This window comes from Dreissena polymorpha, chromosome 6, assembly GCF_020536995.1.
Source record: "Dreissena polymorpha isolate Duluth1 chromosome 6, UMN_Dpol_1.0, whole genome shotgun sequence".
NCBI lineage: Eukaryota > Metazoa > Mollusca > Bivalvia > Myida > Dreissenidae > Dreissena > Dreissena polymorpha.
In genome coordinates, this window is record NC_068360.1 from 94,658,071 (window position 1) to 94,675,033 (window position 16,963).

At 36.2% G+C, this 16,963-nt stretch overlaps 2 protein-coding genes across 2 annotated transcripts; both read left to right on the forward strand.

The window, feature by feature from the left end:
- Nucleotides 1-1,810: 1,810 nt before the first annotated feature.
- LOC127835179 (uncharacterized) lies at nt 1,811-5,180 on the forward strand. Its single transcript, XM_052361483.1, has 2 exons — nt 1,811-2,032; nt 4,975-5,180. Exons 1-2 carry the CDS (start codon nt 1,852-1,854, stop codon nt 5,178-5,180), a joined length of 387 nt encoding a protein of 128 aa, XP_052217443.1. The 5' UTR covers nt 1,811-1,851.
- On the forward strand, nt 5,136-9,986 carry LOC127835178 (uncharacterized). Its single transcript, XM_052361482.1, has 4 exons — nt 5,136-5,267; nt 6,595-6,842; nt 7,804-8,052; nt 8,930-9,986. Exons 1-3 carry the CDS (start codon nt 5,229-5,231, stop codon nt 7,922-7,924), a joined length of 408 nt encoding a protein of 135 aa, XP_052217442.1. The 5' UTR covers nt 5,136-5,228; the 3' UTR covers nt 7,925-8,052; nt 8,930-9,986.
- Nucleotides 9,987-16,963: the final 6,977 nt, after the last annotated feature.

Here is a 16,963-nt window from a genome sequence, read left to right on the forward strand (position 1 = left end):
CAGGCAGTATGACTGATTGTTTGAAAAAATAAATATAAATAACTTAATTGAAATTTAACAATGAAATTACTTCTACATTTTAAACAGACTTGAAGATATTGGTTTTGAAATGAAAAGGAATATAAGTAATATACATATTTTGAATGGGATATATCAAGCCCAAAATCACAAATGTGCCTTGATAGCGTTCATTCTTAATAGCATGATTCATTTTTTATACGCCCGTTTTTAAAAACGGGACGTATTATGGTTTCACCCTTGGCGGGCGGGTGTCGTCCACAGCAGTGTCCGCTCTCTAATTCAAATAGTTTTCATCCGTTCTTCACCAAACTTGGTCAGAAGTTGTGTCTAGACAATATCTAGGCCAAGTTCGAATATGGGTCATGCCGGATCAAAAACTAGGTCACAGGGTCACTTAGTGCATTTCAAGGATTAAGCATGGTGTACGCTCTCTAATTGAAGTAGTTTTCATCCGATCTTCACTAAATTTGGTCAGAAGTTGTGTCTAGATGATATGTAGGTCAAGTTAAAATATGGGTCATGCCGGGTCAAAAACTAGGTCACGAGGTCATTTAGTGCATTTCAAGCATTTAGCATGGTGTCCGCTCTCTAATTGAAGTAGTTTTCATCCGATCTTCACCTAATTTGGTCAGAAGTTGTGTCTAGATGATATGTAGGTCAAGTTCAAATATGGGTCATGCCGGGTAAAAAACGAAGTCATCAGGTCACTTACTGCATTTCAAGCATTTAGCATGGTGTCCGCTCTCTAATAGAAGTAGTTTTAGTCCGATCTTCACCTAATTTGGTCAGAAGATGTGTCTAGATAACATGTAGGTCAAGTTCAAATATCGGTCATGGTACAGTTATCGAGTTGTCTAAAACCTTCAAACGGGCGTATTTTATGACAGTTTGGCACTCTTGTTTTAAATATTTATAACATTTGTTCATCTTTTTCTAACAGGACTGGACTCAAGTGGAGTATCCCTCATTGACTCAGTGAAAATGGCCGACATATGGGCCAAACAGTCAGCACATTGCCTGCCTTCAGGATCCCCCAGGCGTTCAACTGTATGTCAAAGTTTCCACTGTGAGGAAGGGTGTTATAGAGCTCCCTGTATACAAATGTGCAAGAGGTTCCACATTCCTTGAGAGCTTCCACAACCATCTAGCTAGGTTCATTCAAGGTATAAACCACTTACATATATAGTTGTCTTTTTTTCAGTACTAGTATTTGAAAATTCACATCAGGTTTATATCCATCACAAATGTTGCCCTCTATACACCACATAGGTTCCAAGTTTGATTATTATCCTAGCGTTATTGGAACCCTAATAAAGCATTACTTAAAAAGGCAATTACAGTCATGGAATTTCGGATGCCATCAATTATTAACATAGCGTCACCAAAGGTACAACATTCCATATAATGACTTCATAATTCTGAAGGATGACGTTCTGTCGACTTGACAAATTGATGTCAACTTGTAAATTTTCATATGGGACATATTCTCAAACAGAATGTAAATGTAAATAATCAAATCAATTTCTTTTCAGCTGTGTTTACTGACCCATTTAACACAAACTTAACTTTTTGGCATATTCAGAACAATTTTTGCATCATGCAGCAGGTCACATTTGAAAAAGTAAAAACAAATTGAGAAATTGTTTATTATGAGCAATTTGTCACTAGGTTTTCCAGGGCTAATGTTGTATAACACACTTCCTGTTTGTATAATTGATAGACAGTCCATACTGTTGTTTTGCAGAAATATGTATATTGATCCTTAACAATATATTATTCTACCTTTTCTGTACGGACCCTTGCTAAAGATACCAATTCCAAGTGTGCCTGATGGATGGTATATTCATGTGGAACTCAGACAGAGCTTCAGAGGCTATCACAAACCAGCCTGAAACCCAGGTTGTTCCAGTGACATACAGTGGTCCACTGAAACATCACACCAACATGCTGTGGCAAGAACTTTGTGGAAGACTATTGTTTCCTGACTTCAAACCACCGGGAAAGTATACAGGTATGAGTCTGCGTTGGCCTTACTCAATACAATTGAAATAAATTATTATACCCGCAGAAGGCGGAGGGATATAGATTTTTCTTTGTCTGTCTTTCACAGACCTATCAAGGCTATTTCTCAGAAACTATATAAGATTTAATTATGGAACTTAATGGATTTAATTATCTGAATTACGAGAAATTCAGATTATCTCCAAGAGGTTCTCGTTTATTTCTGTACGTATATACAATACACAATACAGTAAGAAAAAGAGGGCAAACAATAGAACAGTAAACAAAAGATAAAAAAAGTTAACCCTAACCCTTCCTTTCTAGTTTAGAGATATTGCCCTTTGTTATTTTTTATGTTACAAAGGATTTGATGTCTTCTGCAAATAATAATAAGTGCAAAGAATTAAAACTCTTAAAGGGAAAGTTCTTTGAAGAATTTCATTACTGCAGAAGATATTTTGTGTTTTGCAGCCGTTAGCATTGTGAGTAATTTATTATTGCCCACCATAGGCGGGGGGATATAGTTTTGGCCATGTCCGTCCATCCGTCGGTCTGGCACATTTTGTGTCCGGAACCATATCTTGGAATTGCATGGGCCGATTTCATTAAAACTTGGTATGAGTGTATATGGGTAAGAGGATGATGCACCTCAATTTTCGTTCAAATCCATTCGTTAATAACAGAGTTATGACCCTTTTAGACTTAAAATAATCAAATTTTGTGTCTGGAGCCACATCTTGGAACTGCTTGGGCCAATTGCATTGAAACTTTTTATGCCCCCTTTCGAAGTTTTCGCACTATCCGTCAGTCTGTCCATAAGTCTGTCAGTCTGTCACACTTTTCGTGTCTGCTCTCTAATTCAAATAGTTTTCATCTGATCTTTACCAAACTTGGACAGAAGATGTATCTAGACAATATCTAGGTCAAGTTTGAATATGGGTCATCCCGGTCAAAAACTAGGTCACGTGGTCACTTAGTGCATTTCAACGATTAAGCATGGTGTCCGCTCTCTTATTGAAGTAGTTTTCATCTGATCTTTACCAAATTTTGTCAGAAGTTGTATCAAGACAATATCTAGATCAAGTTCGAATATGGGTCATGCCGGGTCAAAAACTAGGTCATGGGGTCACTTAGTGCATTTCAATGATAAATTTTAGTATGGTGTCGGCTCTCTAGTTAAAGTAGTTTTCATTTGATCTTCAACAAATATGGTCAGAAGTTGTATCTAGACAATATCTAGGTCAAGTGCAAATATGGGTCATGCCGGGTCAAAAACTAGGTCATGGGGTCACTAAGTGCATTTTAATATCTTCTATGAAAGCGTTTATTGGGTGCATATGTCATCCTATGGAGACAGCTCTTGTTTGTATGAGTGTAGATACAGATAAGAGGATGCCGCAGGTTAATATTCGTCACAATCCATGAGTTATCTTGTCCTCTTCTAAATGTTATTCTTCATTTACAAGGCGCAGAACAGTTGAGCAATCTCCACAGATGGCTTTTGTTTAGTTCTGCACCCATCCATAAACATGGACTCGGGCATCACTTCTACGCCGATGACTCACAGCTCTACCTTTCCTTTGAACCCACTGATGGAGCAGCCCAAGACGAAACACTAAATCGAGTTGAAAAGTGCCTCCACAATATCATCTTGTGGATGAACACAAATATGCTCAATCTTAACACCGATAAAACCGAGGTCATAGTATTTTCAAGTCAAAACAACGCCAAGTACATAGATGGGTTAACTATTAAAGAAGGGGACTCGACAGTTAAACCATCGCAATACGTTCGAAATCTCAGTGCTTGTTTGATTCAAGAATGAACATGGAACACCACATTAATGCTATAAGTAGATCATGTTTCGGTCAGATTAGGCAAATATGTCACATCAGGCAATATCTTACACCAAATGCCACAAAATCCTTGGTCAATTCACTAGTCACGTCTCGGCTAGACTATTGCAATGCACTGCTGTATGGAACACAAACATCAGCTATCAAGAAACTACAAAATGTTCAAAACACTGCGGCGCGTGTTATCACAAGAACATCCCGCTATAGTCACATAACACCGATCCTAAAAGAACCTACTTGAAGTCTACGAACCAAGGCGAAACTTAAGATTAAAGAACAAAGCGACTTCATTAGTGATTCCAACGAAGATTAAATCCGTATCATACGGGAAGAGATGTTTCATGTACGCTGCTCCCAAACTCTGGAACTCACTTCCATCAAACATTTGAGGTTCTTTTACACTGAATTCATTCAAAAAGGCACTGAAAACTCACCTCTTCCTCCAATCTTATGCAATATAAGCAGTGGTTTATTCAATTCATTATATAAAATCTCATTCATCATGAACTTGAATTAACCCTTTTAAAGGAAGCATAATTATTTCTTTGAGGGTTTGTGGACTCGTGGTAATGGTATCCTGAAGTTACCCTTGTCTCTGTCTCTGGTTTGTCTTGCCGATCTTTCAAATATATGGTTACTGTGCATGTTTTTTGTTGTTTTACGTAGTACTTATTGTTTAAGTTTAAGATTTTATTGTTTCATTATTTGTCTTATAGCTATACACATAGGGTAGTTTTATAGTGTCTTGTTGATCTTTCTAATCTAGGGTTACTGTGCATGTTTTTACGTAGTACATATAGTATAACAGAGTAGTTTTATAGTATAATTGAGTAGTTTTGATCGATTTCTTTTGAAACAGTGTTGCAAAATGTTTTTTTCAAATATTCTTATGTAAAGCGCCTTTGAACGTGCACTCTTGCATGAAAAGGGCGCTATATAAATCCGGTATAATAATAATAATAATAATAATAATAATTTTACTCGGCGGAGGATATAAATTCAACAAATGTGCTTGTTGTTTTCAAAATGTTTTTAAAATGTGTCACAAGTGTAATCGGGTTTCTCTTGTAACAATACTTTTTATTTGTTTCTATAGGCGAGCTGGTTGGTATTCAATACTTGTACGATCAGACTGGCCATGAACTTCCTGGATTGGATCAGACCAGAAACCAGCTAGAAAAGGATGAGGATGAGAATGTGGCAGATGACCTTGAAGATGAAGGGTTTGTTGAACAGCCGGGAATATCTCTGCCAGGGGAAAATGTCGAGTTTACTTTTGTGGCGGGTCATTACCGGAAATAGCCTCAACACCTCAGCAAAATAAAAGGCCAATCATCCACCACCCGAGTAATGCAGAATACCGCCAACTGGCAATGCAAACTGCTGAAGGTTATTTTCCCCTCAAATACATACACTTATTGTTTGTTTAAGTGCTTATACCAATCACAACACAACTTATGTAATCTAAAAAATTGTAGTGGTTACAGTCAGAAACTTTAGTTAACTTGTGTGTGTTTTGCTGAAATGGTTGGAAAGCTTTCAATGGAGCTTTTAAAATGACTGAAACCTGATATTTCTAATATTTGTGCTGTCTAATGAAGGTGTCATGTTTATGCCCCCAGATCAAATGATCGGGGGTATATTGTTTTTGGCCTGTCTGTCTGTCATTGTATGTGTATGTCTGTCATTGTATGTGTGCCCCAAAACTTTAACCTTGCTCATAGCTTTTGCATTATTGAAGATAGCAACTTGATATTTGGCATGCATGTGTATCTCATGGAGCTGCACATTTTGAGTGGTGAAAGGTCAAGGTCATTCTTTAAGGTCAAAGGTCATCCTTCAAGGTCAAATGTCAGATATATGGCTTCAAAGTGGCGCAGTAGGGGGCATTGTGTTTCTGACAAACACATTTCTTGTTAATAACTGATTTCGTTGTTAAAATACTTCAAGGCATTATATACTTTTTAGCGATCATTGAAGCAGCTGTCTCCCTTGAGACTTTACTTTAACGTCTGGAGAAAATGGAAAAGAGCAAAGCAGTGATGTAAGTGTTTTAATATTGCCACCATAATCATAACCTGTCAAAGGTTGTGGGCTATTGTTTTGGTTTGGTCAATCTAACTGTCTAGTCATCTTTAAAACTTCGTATCCAATCTTTACCAAACCTTCTAAAAATGTTAATAGCTATAATAACTAAGCCACGTTAAATTACCAGCAAGATTGACATTGGCACTTAAGAGTTATTGCCCCTGACAGGAGCAGGTGTGAGACAGGTATTTTTCTCATTAACAACCTCTAGTTTTAGTTGATTTATGATAGCCTGTCACCTCTTGAAAGATCCTTAAGCATAATCTTCGTGTGTTTCATTGTTTAAAATATTTCTGCTCCAAGTTGCCAAAACCTGTTAGCATGTCAGGTGTAGTCTTTGACATGATTTATTCAGATATCAAGGTATTTAAAAATATCTTTAGTTGGGGAAAGGAATCAGTAGCTAAGACAGCTTTCAAAAGACATTTAAATGCTGTTTTCAAAGAGCTATCTATCTTCATGTGTTAAAGTTTCATGACTTCATGAATGTGGATGGTTTTATCCAGATACTTTAAACAAATTATAGTGTACAGTGAATTATTTATTGTACTCCTCCATCACAAATTTGCAAAATGACTGAAATACTGCTGTTGCACAGGTATTCAAGAAATTAAAAATTATTTTTTAGATCCTTGGTCCAGACAACATCCCAGGGTATGATAAGGTACTTGAACTTGCTGAGTTCTTAGTTGAGTTGCGGCACAAGAGAGCCTTAAGTTCCAGCATGCTTCAACGACTTATCTACCTGTGGGAACACTTGTCAACTTTCGACAAGAAGCGGACGATATTCCCCAAACGCTTTACACAGAAGCCATGGTCAGGGAAGTTTGGTGGGAGAGGAAAGAAGGTTTTGCAAGGGGTAGAAAGTATAACAAAGTAAGCACAAAAGCATTATGATAAATCTATTAAAATGTTATGTTCAGCATCAATTGATTTGAAGGGAGGATATATTAGAATGAGGTTTATTAAAATAAGTTGCATTGCAAAATTATTATTAAAGCCATACCTCAAACATGACTTAAATAATCGAAATTTAAAGAATTAGCAAATGACAATTACAAAGAGGGCCCCAATGCCTTATGTGTCCTCCTCAGGTATGGGAGGTTGTGGGTTTGATCACTGGCATAGTCTTACCAAGACCATAAAACAATTGAAGTAATAGCTTCCATGCATCATGCTCTAGGATAATAGAATAGCATTATGACTGGATAGCCGGTTCCTGGTTTGAAGAGGGTAGTATGTTATTTTGGCTAGGGAGAAATAATATGTTCACCTTGCTTTGATATAGCAAAAAGGTTGTTATCATTGGATCTAATTCCATCTTGATAAATGATAGTCTTCAATGTATCCTATTTTACAAGCAATTCCTATCCTTAAGTTATCTGCTTCAGTTGCATTAAAGTGATTGATTATGGAGTAATCACCGAAGCTTACATTTTGATTTAATAAAGGTGTTGACAAGTCTGGAAAGCATATTAACACTATAAATTAAAAAGGAAAATGTATATCTTAGTAGTATAATAACTATATGCCTGTATGTAAGTGTGTTGCTATCAGGGCTTTTCATAATAATTTTATAGCCATTATTGGGTCATATTCCCAATGGCAAAAAATTTCTTTCTACATGTACCCCCATCTTAAGATAAACATTTCCAATTGATGCCTAGGGGGAAAAAACTTTGAAATCAAAACAGATTTAATTTCTGATTTTACGCTCTAGATTAATATCAAAAAGGAAAAAAAGATAAAATGACCACATGGAAAACAGATGTAATCTTTATTCTTTTTAACTGTATTAATATTTCAAACAAAATCAATATTATTTCCGCTTTTTCAGAGTCCGCCTTGGACCAAACCAAGGGCCAGGCCAGTGGCCAAATTGTAACAGATACACTGAGGCGACATGTGAGCTTCTATTGAAGGTCTACCCTTGGGATCAAAAGCTGGAGGGACGTTAATGGATGCGATGGCTTCTTGTCCTCCAGGCTTTTCATCATATCAGACAAGTAATCGTCAAATCTACACATGCGATGGAGAAAACAGACATCCAACTTCCCCTTCTAAATAAAAAGACACTACAGCAGTGGTATGTATATACCATGTATTAATTATTTAAAAATGTGTGGTTAGTCCATAATCAAAGTATAAACAGGCAAGGAGGAATTCAAATTGGACAAAAACATGATGGATATAACATTGCTTGTTGCGACCAATCTTTTATCATACTGGTTTCAAATGTCTTCTGTTGCTAATGCAGTTACCTGAAAGATTATGGATTGATAGATTTTTCGCCGTGGTGTAATGGATATGGTGTCCGCCTATCAACCGGGATGTCACGGGTACTATCCCCACCATGGGAGAATTCTTTTGATCTCGCAAGACACCAAGTACTGGTTCTAGACCCAGGAAATGAACGCAAGAGCTTTTATGTTGGCCTAAGGCTTTCAATGCATTTCAGCTAAAATAAATAAGTTTAAACTAAACTGTTTGTCTTGTATGGTATTCTACATAGGCATTGCTGCATATAGCTACTCATTGAATAGAGAATAATCAAGAGTTTTCACAGTTCTTTGTAGGCCGTGAACGACTAGTGAACTTTTCTTAATAATTGTATTAATGAGAATGCAATACTGCTCAAGCAGCTGGAGTTTCACTTCTATATCTTAATAAATTAAGAATGCCAGCAGTTACCAGTAAGGTGCATGTATGACTTCATCATGCAAATGCTGAAAATGATTTTGGTTGAAATAAAAAGGGAATAATTTTAGAACGATAGCGTAAATATACTATCCAATGGTTCAGCTTTGATAAGCGTGGAATAATGCACAAGTGCAACTAGGTTTTCGCGGGAAAAAAAACGAGTAAGCGTAGCAAAGAAACCGTTTGGTAACAGATTAAGTCTTTTTCACCTCACGCTAATTCACACATTTTGTAAAATCTGATGACTGATTCTAACATTTCAGGTACAACAAATATGATAAAGCTCAAGAGCAGCAGGTCCTCTTGCAGGGCCTCAAGATGCCCAAACCGTCAATGATAGGGAATACCTTGCCAGAGGCCTGTCAGAAACCAGCAGTATTGCCTTCACCTAGGGGTCAAAACTTTGAATTTCAAAGTCCAACATGTATTGCTGGCCTGGCACGCAAGAGGACTGGATCAAAGAGGAAAGCAGAAACAGAAAGACCTATTACACTTGTCACAATTTTACCAGCATTCAAACATCCAATTTTTATTCAGTAATCACCAATCATCGCTCTCCCAGACCAGCCATCTTTACCCCCAGCTACAGACACTAAAAAGAAAAATGCCAGAAAATACACAATGGCAGACTTTGTTAAATACAGTAAATGTGGAGAAACCGGAGGAAACAATCGGAAACACACCAGTCGTACATGTTCCACATCTACTGCAAAGCATCGGAAGCAATTTAAAGAATGGCGGAAACAAATAAAAGACAAGAAAGATCAAGACAAAATGACAAAGAAAGAAAAATAATTTATCACTCAAGAAATCATTGTAACTTAAATAATAACATAATGCATAAGAGCTTCATAGCCTTGCAAATGGACTCTCAAAGACCATAATGCAAAGAACATTTGTCTGAAAAGTCATCCAAATAGAAGTAGTCCTTAACATAGTAGTTATAACCTTAAAAATGGACACCCAAACAAATTAATCCAAGGAACATCTGTGTGAAGTGTCAACCAAATAGATTTAATTCTAAGCGTAATGGCTGTGACCTTCTTGATCTTGTAAATCGACCCCAAAGAACTTAATCCAAGGAACATTTGAGTCAAGTGTTTTTTGAATAGATTAAGTGCATAGCGTGGTGGCTGTGACATTCATGACCTTGTAAATCGACCCCAAAGAATTGAATCCAAGGAACATTTGAGTGAAGCGTCTTTCAAATAGATTACCTAAGTGCGTAGCGTGGTGGCTGTGACCTTCATGCCCTTTAAAACCAACTTGGTACAAAGCAGAAGTAATCCAAGGATATATAAACCGAGCGAAATGGATGAAAAGGACTCAACCAAACATTAAATATGGCAGGGAGCCATATATTTCTTGGTTTAAGGTGCACCTTGAAACCTCTTGGTGGCATTTTTTACTGGAGAAATGTGTCTCACCTGTAATACCATCATAGAAGGACAAGCATAATTATGCTTGAGCAGAATCATAATACATATCAACAGGTTCTGAATATCATGAAGGAAAAAAGGATTAACATGGTAGTAAAGGATGTATGGAATGACAGAAAGCAATGTATTTCTTGGATACTTATGGACGGAAAGGACTGAAAGGAATAAGAGAAAGCCATACATTTCTTGGTTATAGGGTACTGATTTATTTCAATTGTTGGTATCTTTTACTGGTGAAAAGTGGTTTATCTCTAACATCATCATGAAAGGACGGAAAAGTTGTTTATCAAACAAAGGAGAAAGGGGTGTGGAGTATTTCAAATTACTTTCTTAACTTAAATAAAAACATTATGTATTTTCTCCTTAGAATTGCATAAATGTGCAAATCTAATGAGTACCAACAACCTTGAATTTAGTGAACATTTATCAAATGATTGACTTGTAAATAATGCATTACAAAGGAAGGATGAGAATGATTGATCAATTACATAGGAAAGCTTCAAAGGAAGGATTACTTTCATGGATATACTTGGATCATTGGATAATGTCATGACCTACATTTTCTGATCACAGTTGCTCCATACAGTTTTGTGTGCTATGGCCTTAGCACAGTCGGTAGAGCACGAGACTGTTAAACACGGGGTCGTGGGTTTTAGTACCACGTTGGGTGATACTTTTTTCCCTATTATTAAATAGATTTACTTAATTCTTGGACAGAACACCCCTTTGTACAAGACCTTTCGGTTGACTTTTTTACCTTGACCCCTGGTTGACATTGACCTTTAGTATGCAATTGCTCAAAAACTAACATTTGCCGTATCTTACTTGATACTGAATGGATTTACTTTATACTTTGACACACACGAAGGCCCGTGTACTTAGGCAAGAACGATCCAGAAACCTTACTGTACTAATTAGAAATTACTGCAATGCTTGTCTTTATCAAATTTATGTCAAGTTTGCAACTGGGTTGACTTTTTTTACCTTGAACCCTCGTTGACATTGACCTTTAGTATCCAATTGCTCAAAAACTAACATTTGCCATATCTTACTTGACACTGAATGGGTTTCCTTTATACTTTGACACACACGGAGGCCCGTGTACTTAGGCAAGAACGATCCAGAAACCTTACTGTACTAATCCGAAATTACTGCAATGCTTGTCTTTATCAACTCTATGTCAAGTTTGGAACTGGGTAAGTGTATTATATCTTCGCAGTTTAGCTTTAAATTGGCAAATACGACAATGACTTGTTTTAAAAAGCAGCATTTACATTGAACCCCAATAGCTAAAGCATACAATGTTGACAGCCTGTCACCCTTCCTTACTTCCATCTGTTTTCTTCAAAAACGTGATTGTTGGCATCACGGAGTAAAGTGTTTGAACGAACACAAACTTTGAGCAAAATCGCCCCACCAGTACTTGGAGTACTTTGATTAATACTAGCATTTACTGAACTGTTTATGCAACAATCAGAGTGTGATTTAGTTCGTCTGAAAATAATGAATTGTTTTGAATGATATCGATTTTATTTCATAAGTTAATTCTCGACACATTTTTATATCACAAATCAAATCAACATGGGCATATGTAAACGAAATCCAATTATTGAAAATGTGTAGCTTTCCTGCGGTTCACAAAATACGATGTTGTCAATCAAATATACTAGATACTAATAAAGAAAATGTACATTATGTTATATTTACAGTACCTCTTACGTCATTAACCTTTCTACCAGAGACGTCCGTTGCGTACCATGTTTTCAATGTCGTATCGAACTTCACATGCACACTTCTGTGAGCAGGCCTTCAGCTAGTATTCAATGGTTCAATGACAACGGTAATATAACACATCTTGCTACATATTTGCACAATGATAACGACGCAAAACGTGTTTTGCAATATACTTCTACCAAAAACGGATACAGTGTTGAACATTTATCCTGCGTTGCGAGTTTCGAGTTCAAATCCGTCATGAACATTCTACATTTTGTAACGGCTAACGTGTGTTCGAGTACATTGTAAGTATGATGTTATGCGCTATGGAAACGCTTTGTATATTGCAGATTGTATATAGTCTTCTTTATGTATTCCAAACTAACTAGACTTATTTCGTGTACAGTCCACGTTTCTGAACCAATAGTTACTGTCATCAATCTAAGTACATCAACAGCGTTCGAAATACGATAAGGTAGACTGGTGCAGTTGAAGTGTTCCTCCTTCGGATATCCAAAAGCCTTCTTATTACTATAGCCATCTTTACCCCCAGCTACAGACACTAAAAAGAAAAATGCCAGAAAATACACAATGGCAGACTTTGTTAAATACAGTAAATGTGGAGAAACCGGAGGAAACAATCGGAAACACACCAGTCGTACATGTTCCACATCTACTGCAAAGCATCGGAAGCAATTTAAAGAATGGCGGAAACAAATAAAAGACAAGAAAGATCAAGACAAAATGACAAAGAAAGAAAAATAATTTATCACTCAAGAAATCATTGTAACTTAAATAATAACATAATGCATAAGAGCTTCATAGCCTTGCAAATGGACTCTCAAAGACCATAATGCAAAGAACATTTGTCTGAAAAGTCATCCAAATAGAAGTAGTCCTTAACATAGTAGTTATAACCTTAAAAATGGACACCCAAACAAATTAATCCAAGGAACATCTGTGTGAAGTGTCAACCAAATAGATTTAATTCTAAGCGTAATGGCTGTGACCTTCTTGATCTTGTAAATCGACCCCAAAGAACTTAATCCAAGGAACATTTGAGTCAAGTGTTTTTTGAATAGATTAAGTGCATAGCGTGGTGGCTGTGACATTCATGACCTTGTAAATCGACCCCAAAGAATTGAATCCAAGGAACATTTGAGTGAAGCGTCTTTCAAATAGATTACCTAAGTGCGTAGCGTGGTGGCTGTGACCTTCATGCCCTTTAAAACCAACTTGGTACAAAGCAGAAGTAATCCAAGGATATATAAACCGAGCGAAATGGATGAAAAGGACTCAACCAAACATTAAATATGGCAGGGAGCCATATATTTCTTGGTTTAAGGTGCACCTTGAAACCTCTTGGTGGCATCTTTTACTGGAGAAATGTGTCTCACCTGTAATACCATCATAGAAGGACAAGCATAATTATGCTTGAGCAGAATCATAATACATATCAACAGGTTCTGAATATCATGAAGGAAAAAAGGATTAACATGGTAGTAAAGGATGTATGGAATGACAGAAAGCAATGTATTTCTTGGATACTTATGGACGGAAAGGACTGAAAGGAATAAGAGAAAGCCATACATTTCTTGGTTATAGGGTACTGATTTATTTCAATTGTTGGTATCTTTTACTGGTGAAAAGTGGTTTATCTCTAACATCATCATGAAAGGACGGAAAAGTTGTTTATCAAACAAAGGAGAAAGGGGTGTGGAGTATTTCAAATTACTTTCTTAACTTAAATAAAAACATTATGTATTTTCTCCTTAGAATTGCATAAATGTGCAAATCTAATGAGTACCAACAACATTGAATTTAGTGAACATTTATCAAATGATTGACTTGTAAATAATGCATTACAAAGGAAGGATGAGAATGATTGATCAATTACATAGGAAAGCTTCAAAGGAAGGATTACTTTCATGGATATACTTGGATCATTGGATAATGTCATGACCTACATTTTCTGATCACAGTTGCTCCATACAGTTTTGTGTGCTATGGCCTTAGCACAGTCGGTAGAGCACGAGACTGTTAAACACGGGGTCGTGGGTTTGAGTACCACGTTGGGTGATACTTTTTTCCCTATTATTAAATAGATTTACTTAATTCTTGGACAGAACACCCCTTTGTACAAGACCTTTCGGTTGACTTTTTTACCTTGACCCCTGGTTGACATTGACCTTTAGTATGCAATTGCTCAAAAACTAACATTTGCCGTATCTTACTTGATACTGAATGGATTTACTTTATACTTTGACACACACGAAGGCCCGTGTACTTAGGCAAGAACGATCCAGAAACCTTACTGTACTAATTAGAAATTACTGCAATGCTTGTCTTTATCAAATTTATGTCAAGTTTGCAACTGGGTTGACTTTTTTTACCTTGAACCCTCGTTGACATTGACCTTTAGTATCCAATTGCTCAAAAACTAACATTTGCCATATCTTACTTGACACTGAATGGGTTTCCTTTATACTTTGACACACACGGAGGCCCGTGTACTTAGGCAAGAACGATCCAGAAACCTTACTGTACTAATCCGAAATTACTGCAATGCTTGTCTTTATCAACTCTATGTCAAGTTTGGAACTGGGTAAGTGTATTATATCTTCGCAGTTTAGCTTTAAATTTGCAAATACGACAATGACTTGTTTTAAAAAGCAGCATTTACATTGAACCCCAATAGCTAAAGCATACAATGTTGACAGCCTGTCACCCTTCCTTACTTCCATCTGTTTTCTTCAAAAACGTGATTGTTGGCATCACGGAGTAAAGTGTTTGAACGAACACAAACTTTGAGCAAAATCGCCCCACCAGTACTTGGAGTACTTTGATTAATACTAGCATTTACTGAACTGTTTATGCAACAATCAGAGTGTGATTTAGTTCGTCTGAAAATAATGAATTGTTTTGAATGATATCGATTTTATTTCATAAGTTAATTCTCGACACATTTTTATATCACAAATCAAATCAACATGGGCATATGTAAACGAAATCCAATTATTGAAAATGTGTAGCTTTCATGCGGTTCACAAAATACGATGTTGTCAATCAAATATACTAGATACTAATAAAGAAAATGTACATTATGTTATATTTACAGTACCTCTTACGTCATTAACCTTTCTACCAGAAACGTCCGTTGCGTACCATGTTTTCAATGTCGTATCGAACTTCACATGCACACTTCTGTGAGCAGGCCTTCAGCTAGTATTCAATGGTTCAATGACAACGGTAATATAACACATCTTGCTACATATTTGCACAATGATAACGACGCAAAACGTGTTTTGCAATATACTTCTACCAAAAACGGATACAGTGTTGAACATTTATCCTGCGTTGCGAGTTTCGAGTTCAAATCCGTCATGAACATTCTACATTTTGTAACGGCTAACGTGTGTTCGAGTACATTGTAAGTATGATGTTATGCGCTATGGAAACGCTTTGTATACTGCAGATTGTATATAGTCTTCTTTATGTATTCCAAACTAACTAGACTTATTTCGTGTACAGTCCACGTTTCTGAACCAATAGTTACTGTCATCAATCTAAGTACATCAACAGCGTTCGAAATACGATAAGGTAGACTGGTGCAGTTGAAGTGTTCCTCCTTCGGATATCCAAAAGCCTTCTTATTACTATACTATCATATATAAATGATGGAATTGAAGTAATATACGGATAAGGTCTGTCAACATTCATTATTTAATGTGAATTTAAATGGCATATACATAACGTTTGTATTACAATGCAGCTTTTGAGATTACTGAACAATTTGAATAGCATTATTATGGCGTCAGGATTTAATAGTGTTTTGTTTGTTGTTAAAAAAAAACACGAACTTAGTACATGTATTTGGAGTTTAAGCACCCATTTCTTCGAAGCAAAATGAACAAAACATAAGATGGTGTGTGTAGAAATCATATAATCAACACAATACACAATCTATTTATAACTGTATACCTTATCCGCACTCGAAATGCGGCGCCTGTCGTGTCCAAACTAATTTCATAATAAACATACAATTACGTAATTCGTTATCGAATTAACTCGTGAAGATGAATTGACCTTAGCTTATACAAAAGGCCGTGAAGCTAAATTAGAAATATGATACAAGAACCAAGGTGGGCACATGGTAATGCAGTACAGTACCTGCCAGACACATATAGCCTTAAAAGCAAAGTAAAATAGTTGCACCTGTTTTTATTATATATATGCCATGGCGTTATTATACAAAACTTAATTTAGATCACACGTTTTTGGAAACAACTAATGTTGACATCGTATTACAGTTATGATAAGGTTTACCAACAGCCTAGCCATTTTCTTCAAGTCACACATTTGCACAGTGCGTTTTAAATAAGATAAAGAATTGATAAATAAAACACTAGACTAATTTTGTATAAGTTGCACAAGAGCATCAGCGATATAAGACTTGAAAATAATGTTCCTTCTACTGTCAAAAACAAGTATACCAATTACAATGTGGGAAATCCCCTAAGGTTCTGCCAATTTGTTCATCCCACACATAGACGCTTTCCTAGGTTCTGCCGCAAATATTAGAAAACGTGTCGGTATCGGCGTTTAACTGTTTGTTTAGAAGTTTATAAAACAAGATTATGTTTTATATGCTGCGCAATTAAAAGTGTTTCACTGTATTATATATCATATGTTTCCTGTATGTTCATATTTTAGCTAAAGATCTCGAGAAACCCATGTTGACATTTTAAATGTCTTATAGATTTTATATATTTTTATGTATTGATCTCCTCATGTCTGACATAATTAAGAGTTGTGTTGACTAAGCCCTTAATACTTTGTGAACAGGAATATAAATCTTATAATATTTTTGATAGCCTTCCCTTGAACACAAACTACATCAAACAGCAACTAAACTATCAACATGATATTTGCACAGCTCCGAACGCATAAACACTGATTTATAGCATGCTTAAAGCGGAAGAAAATTTAAATTGCATTTGATATTTAACACAAACAATGCTCGAACACTTGTTTAAATATATCAGCTGTATTAAACATTTTGCATGACTGAATTTATGTCGGCATTTGCAAATATATATGGTCTACAATTACGATGAGGACATCCTTTGAAAACCCTGTAAA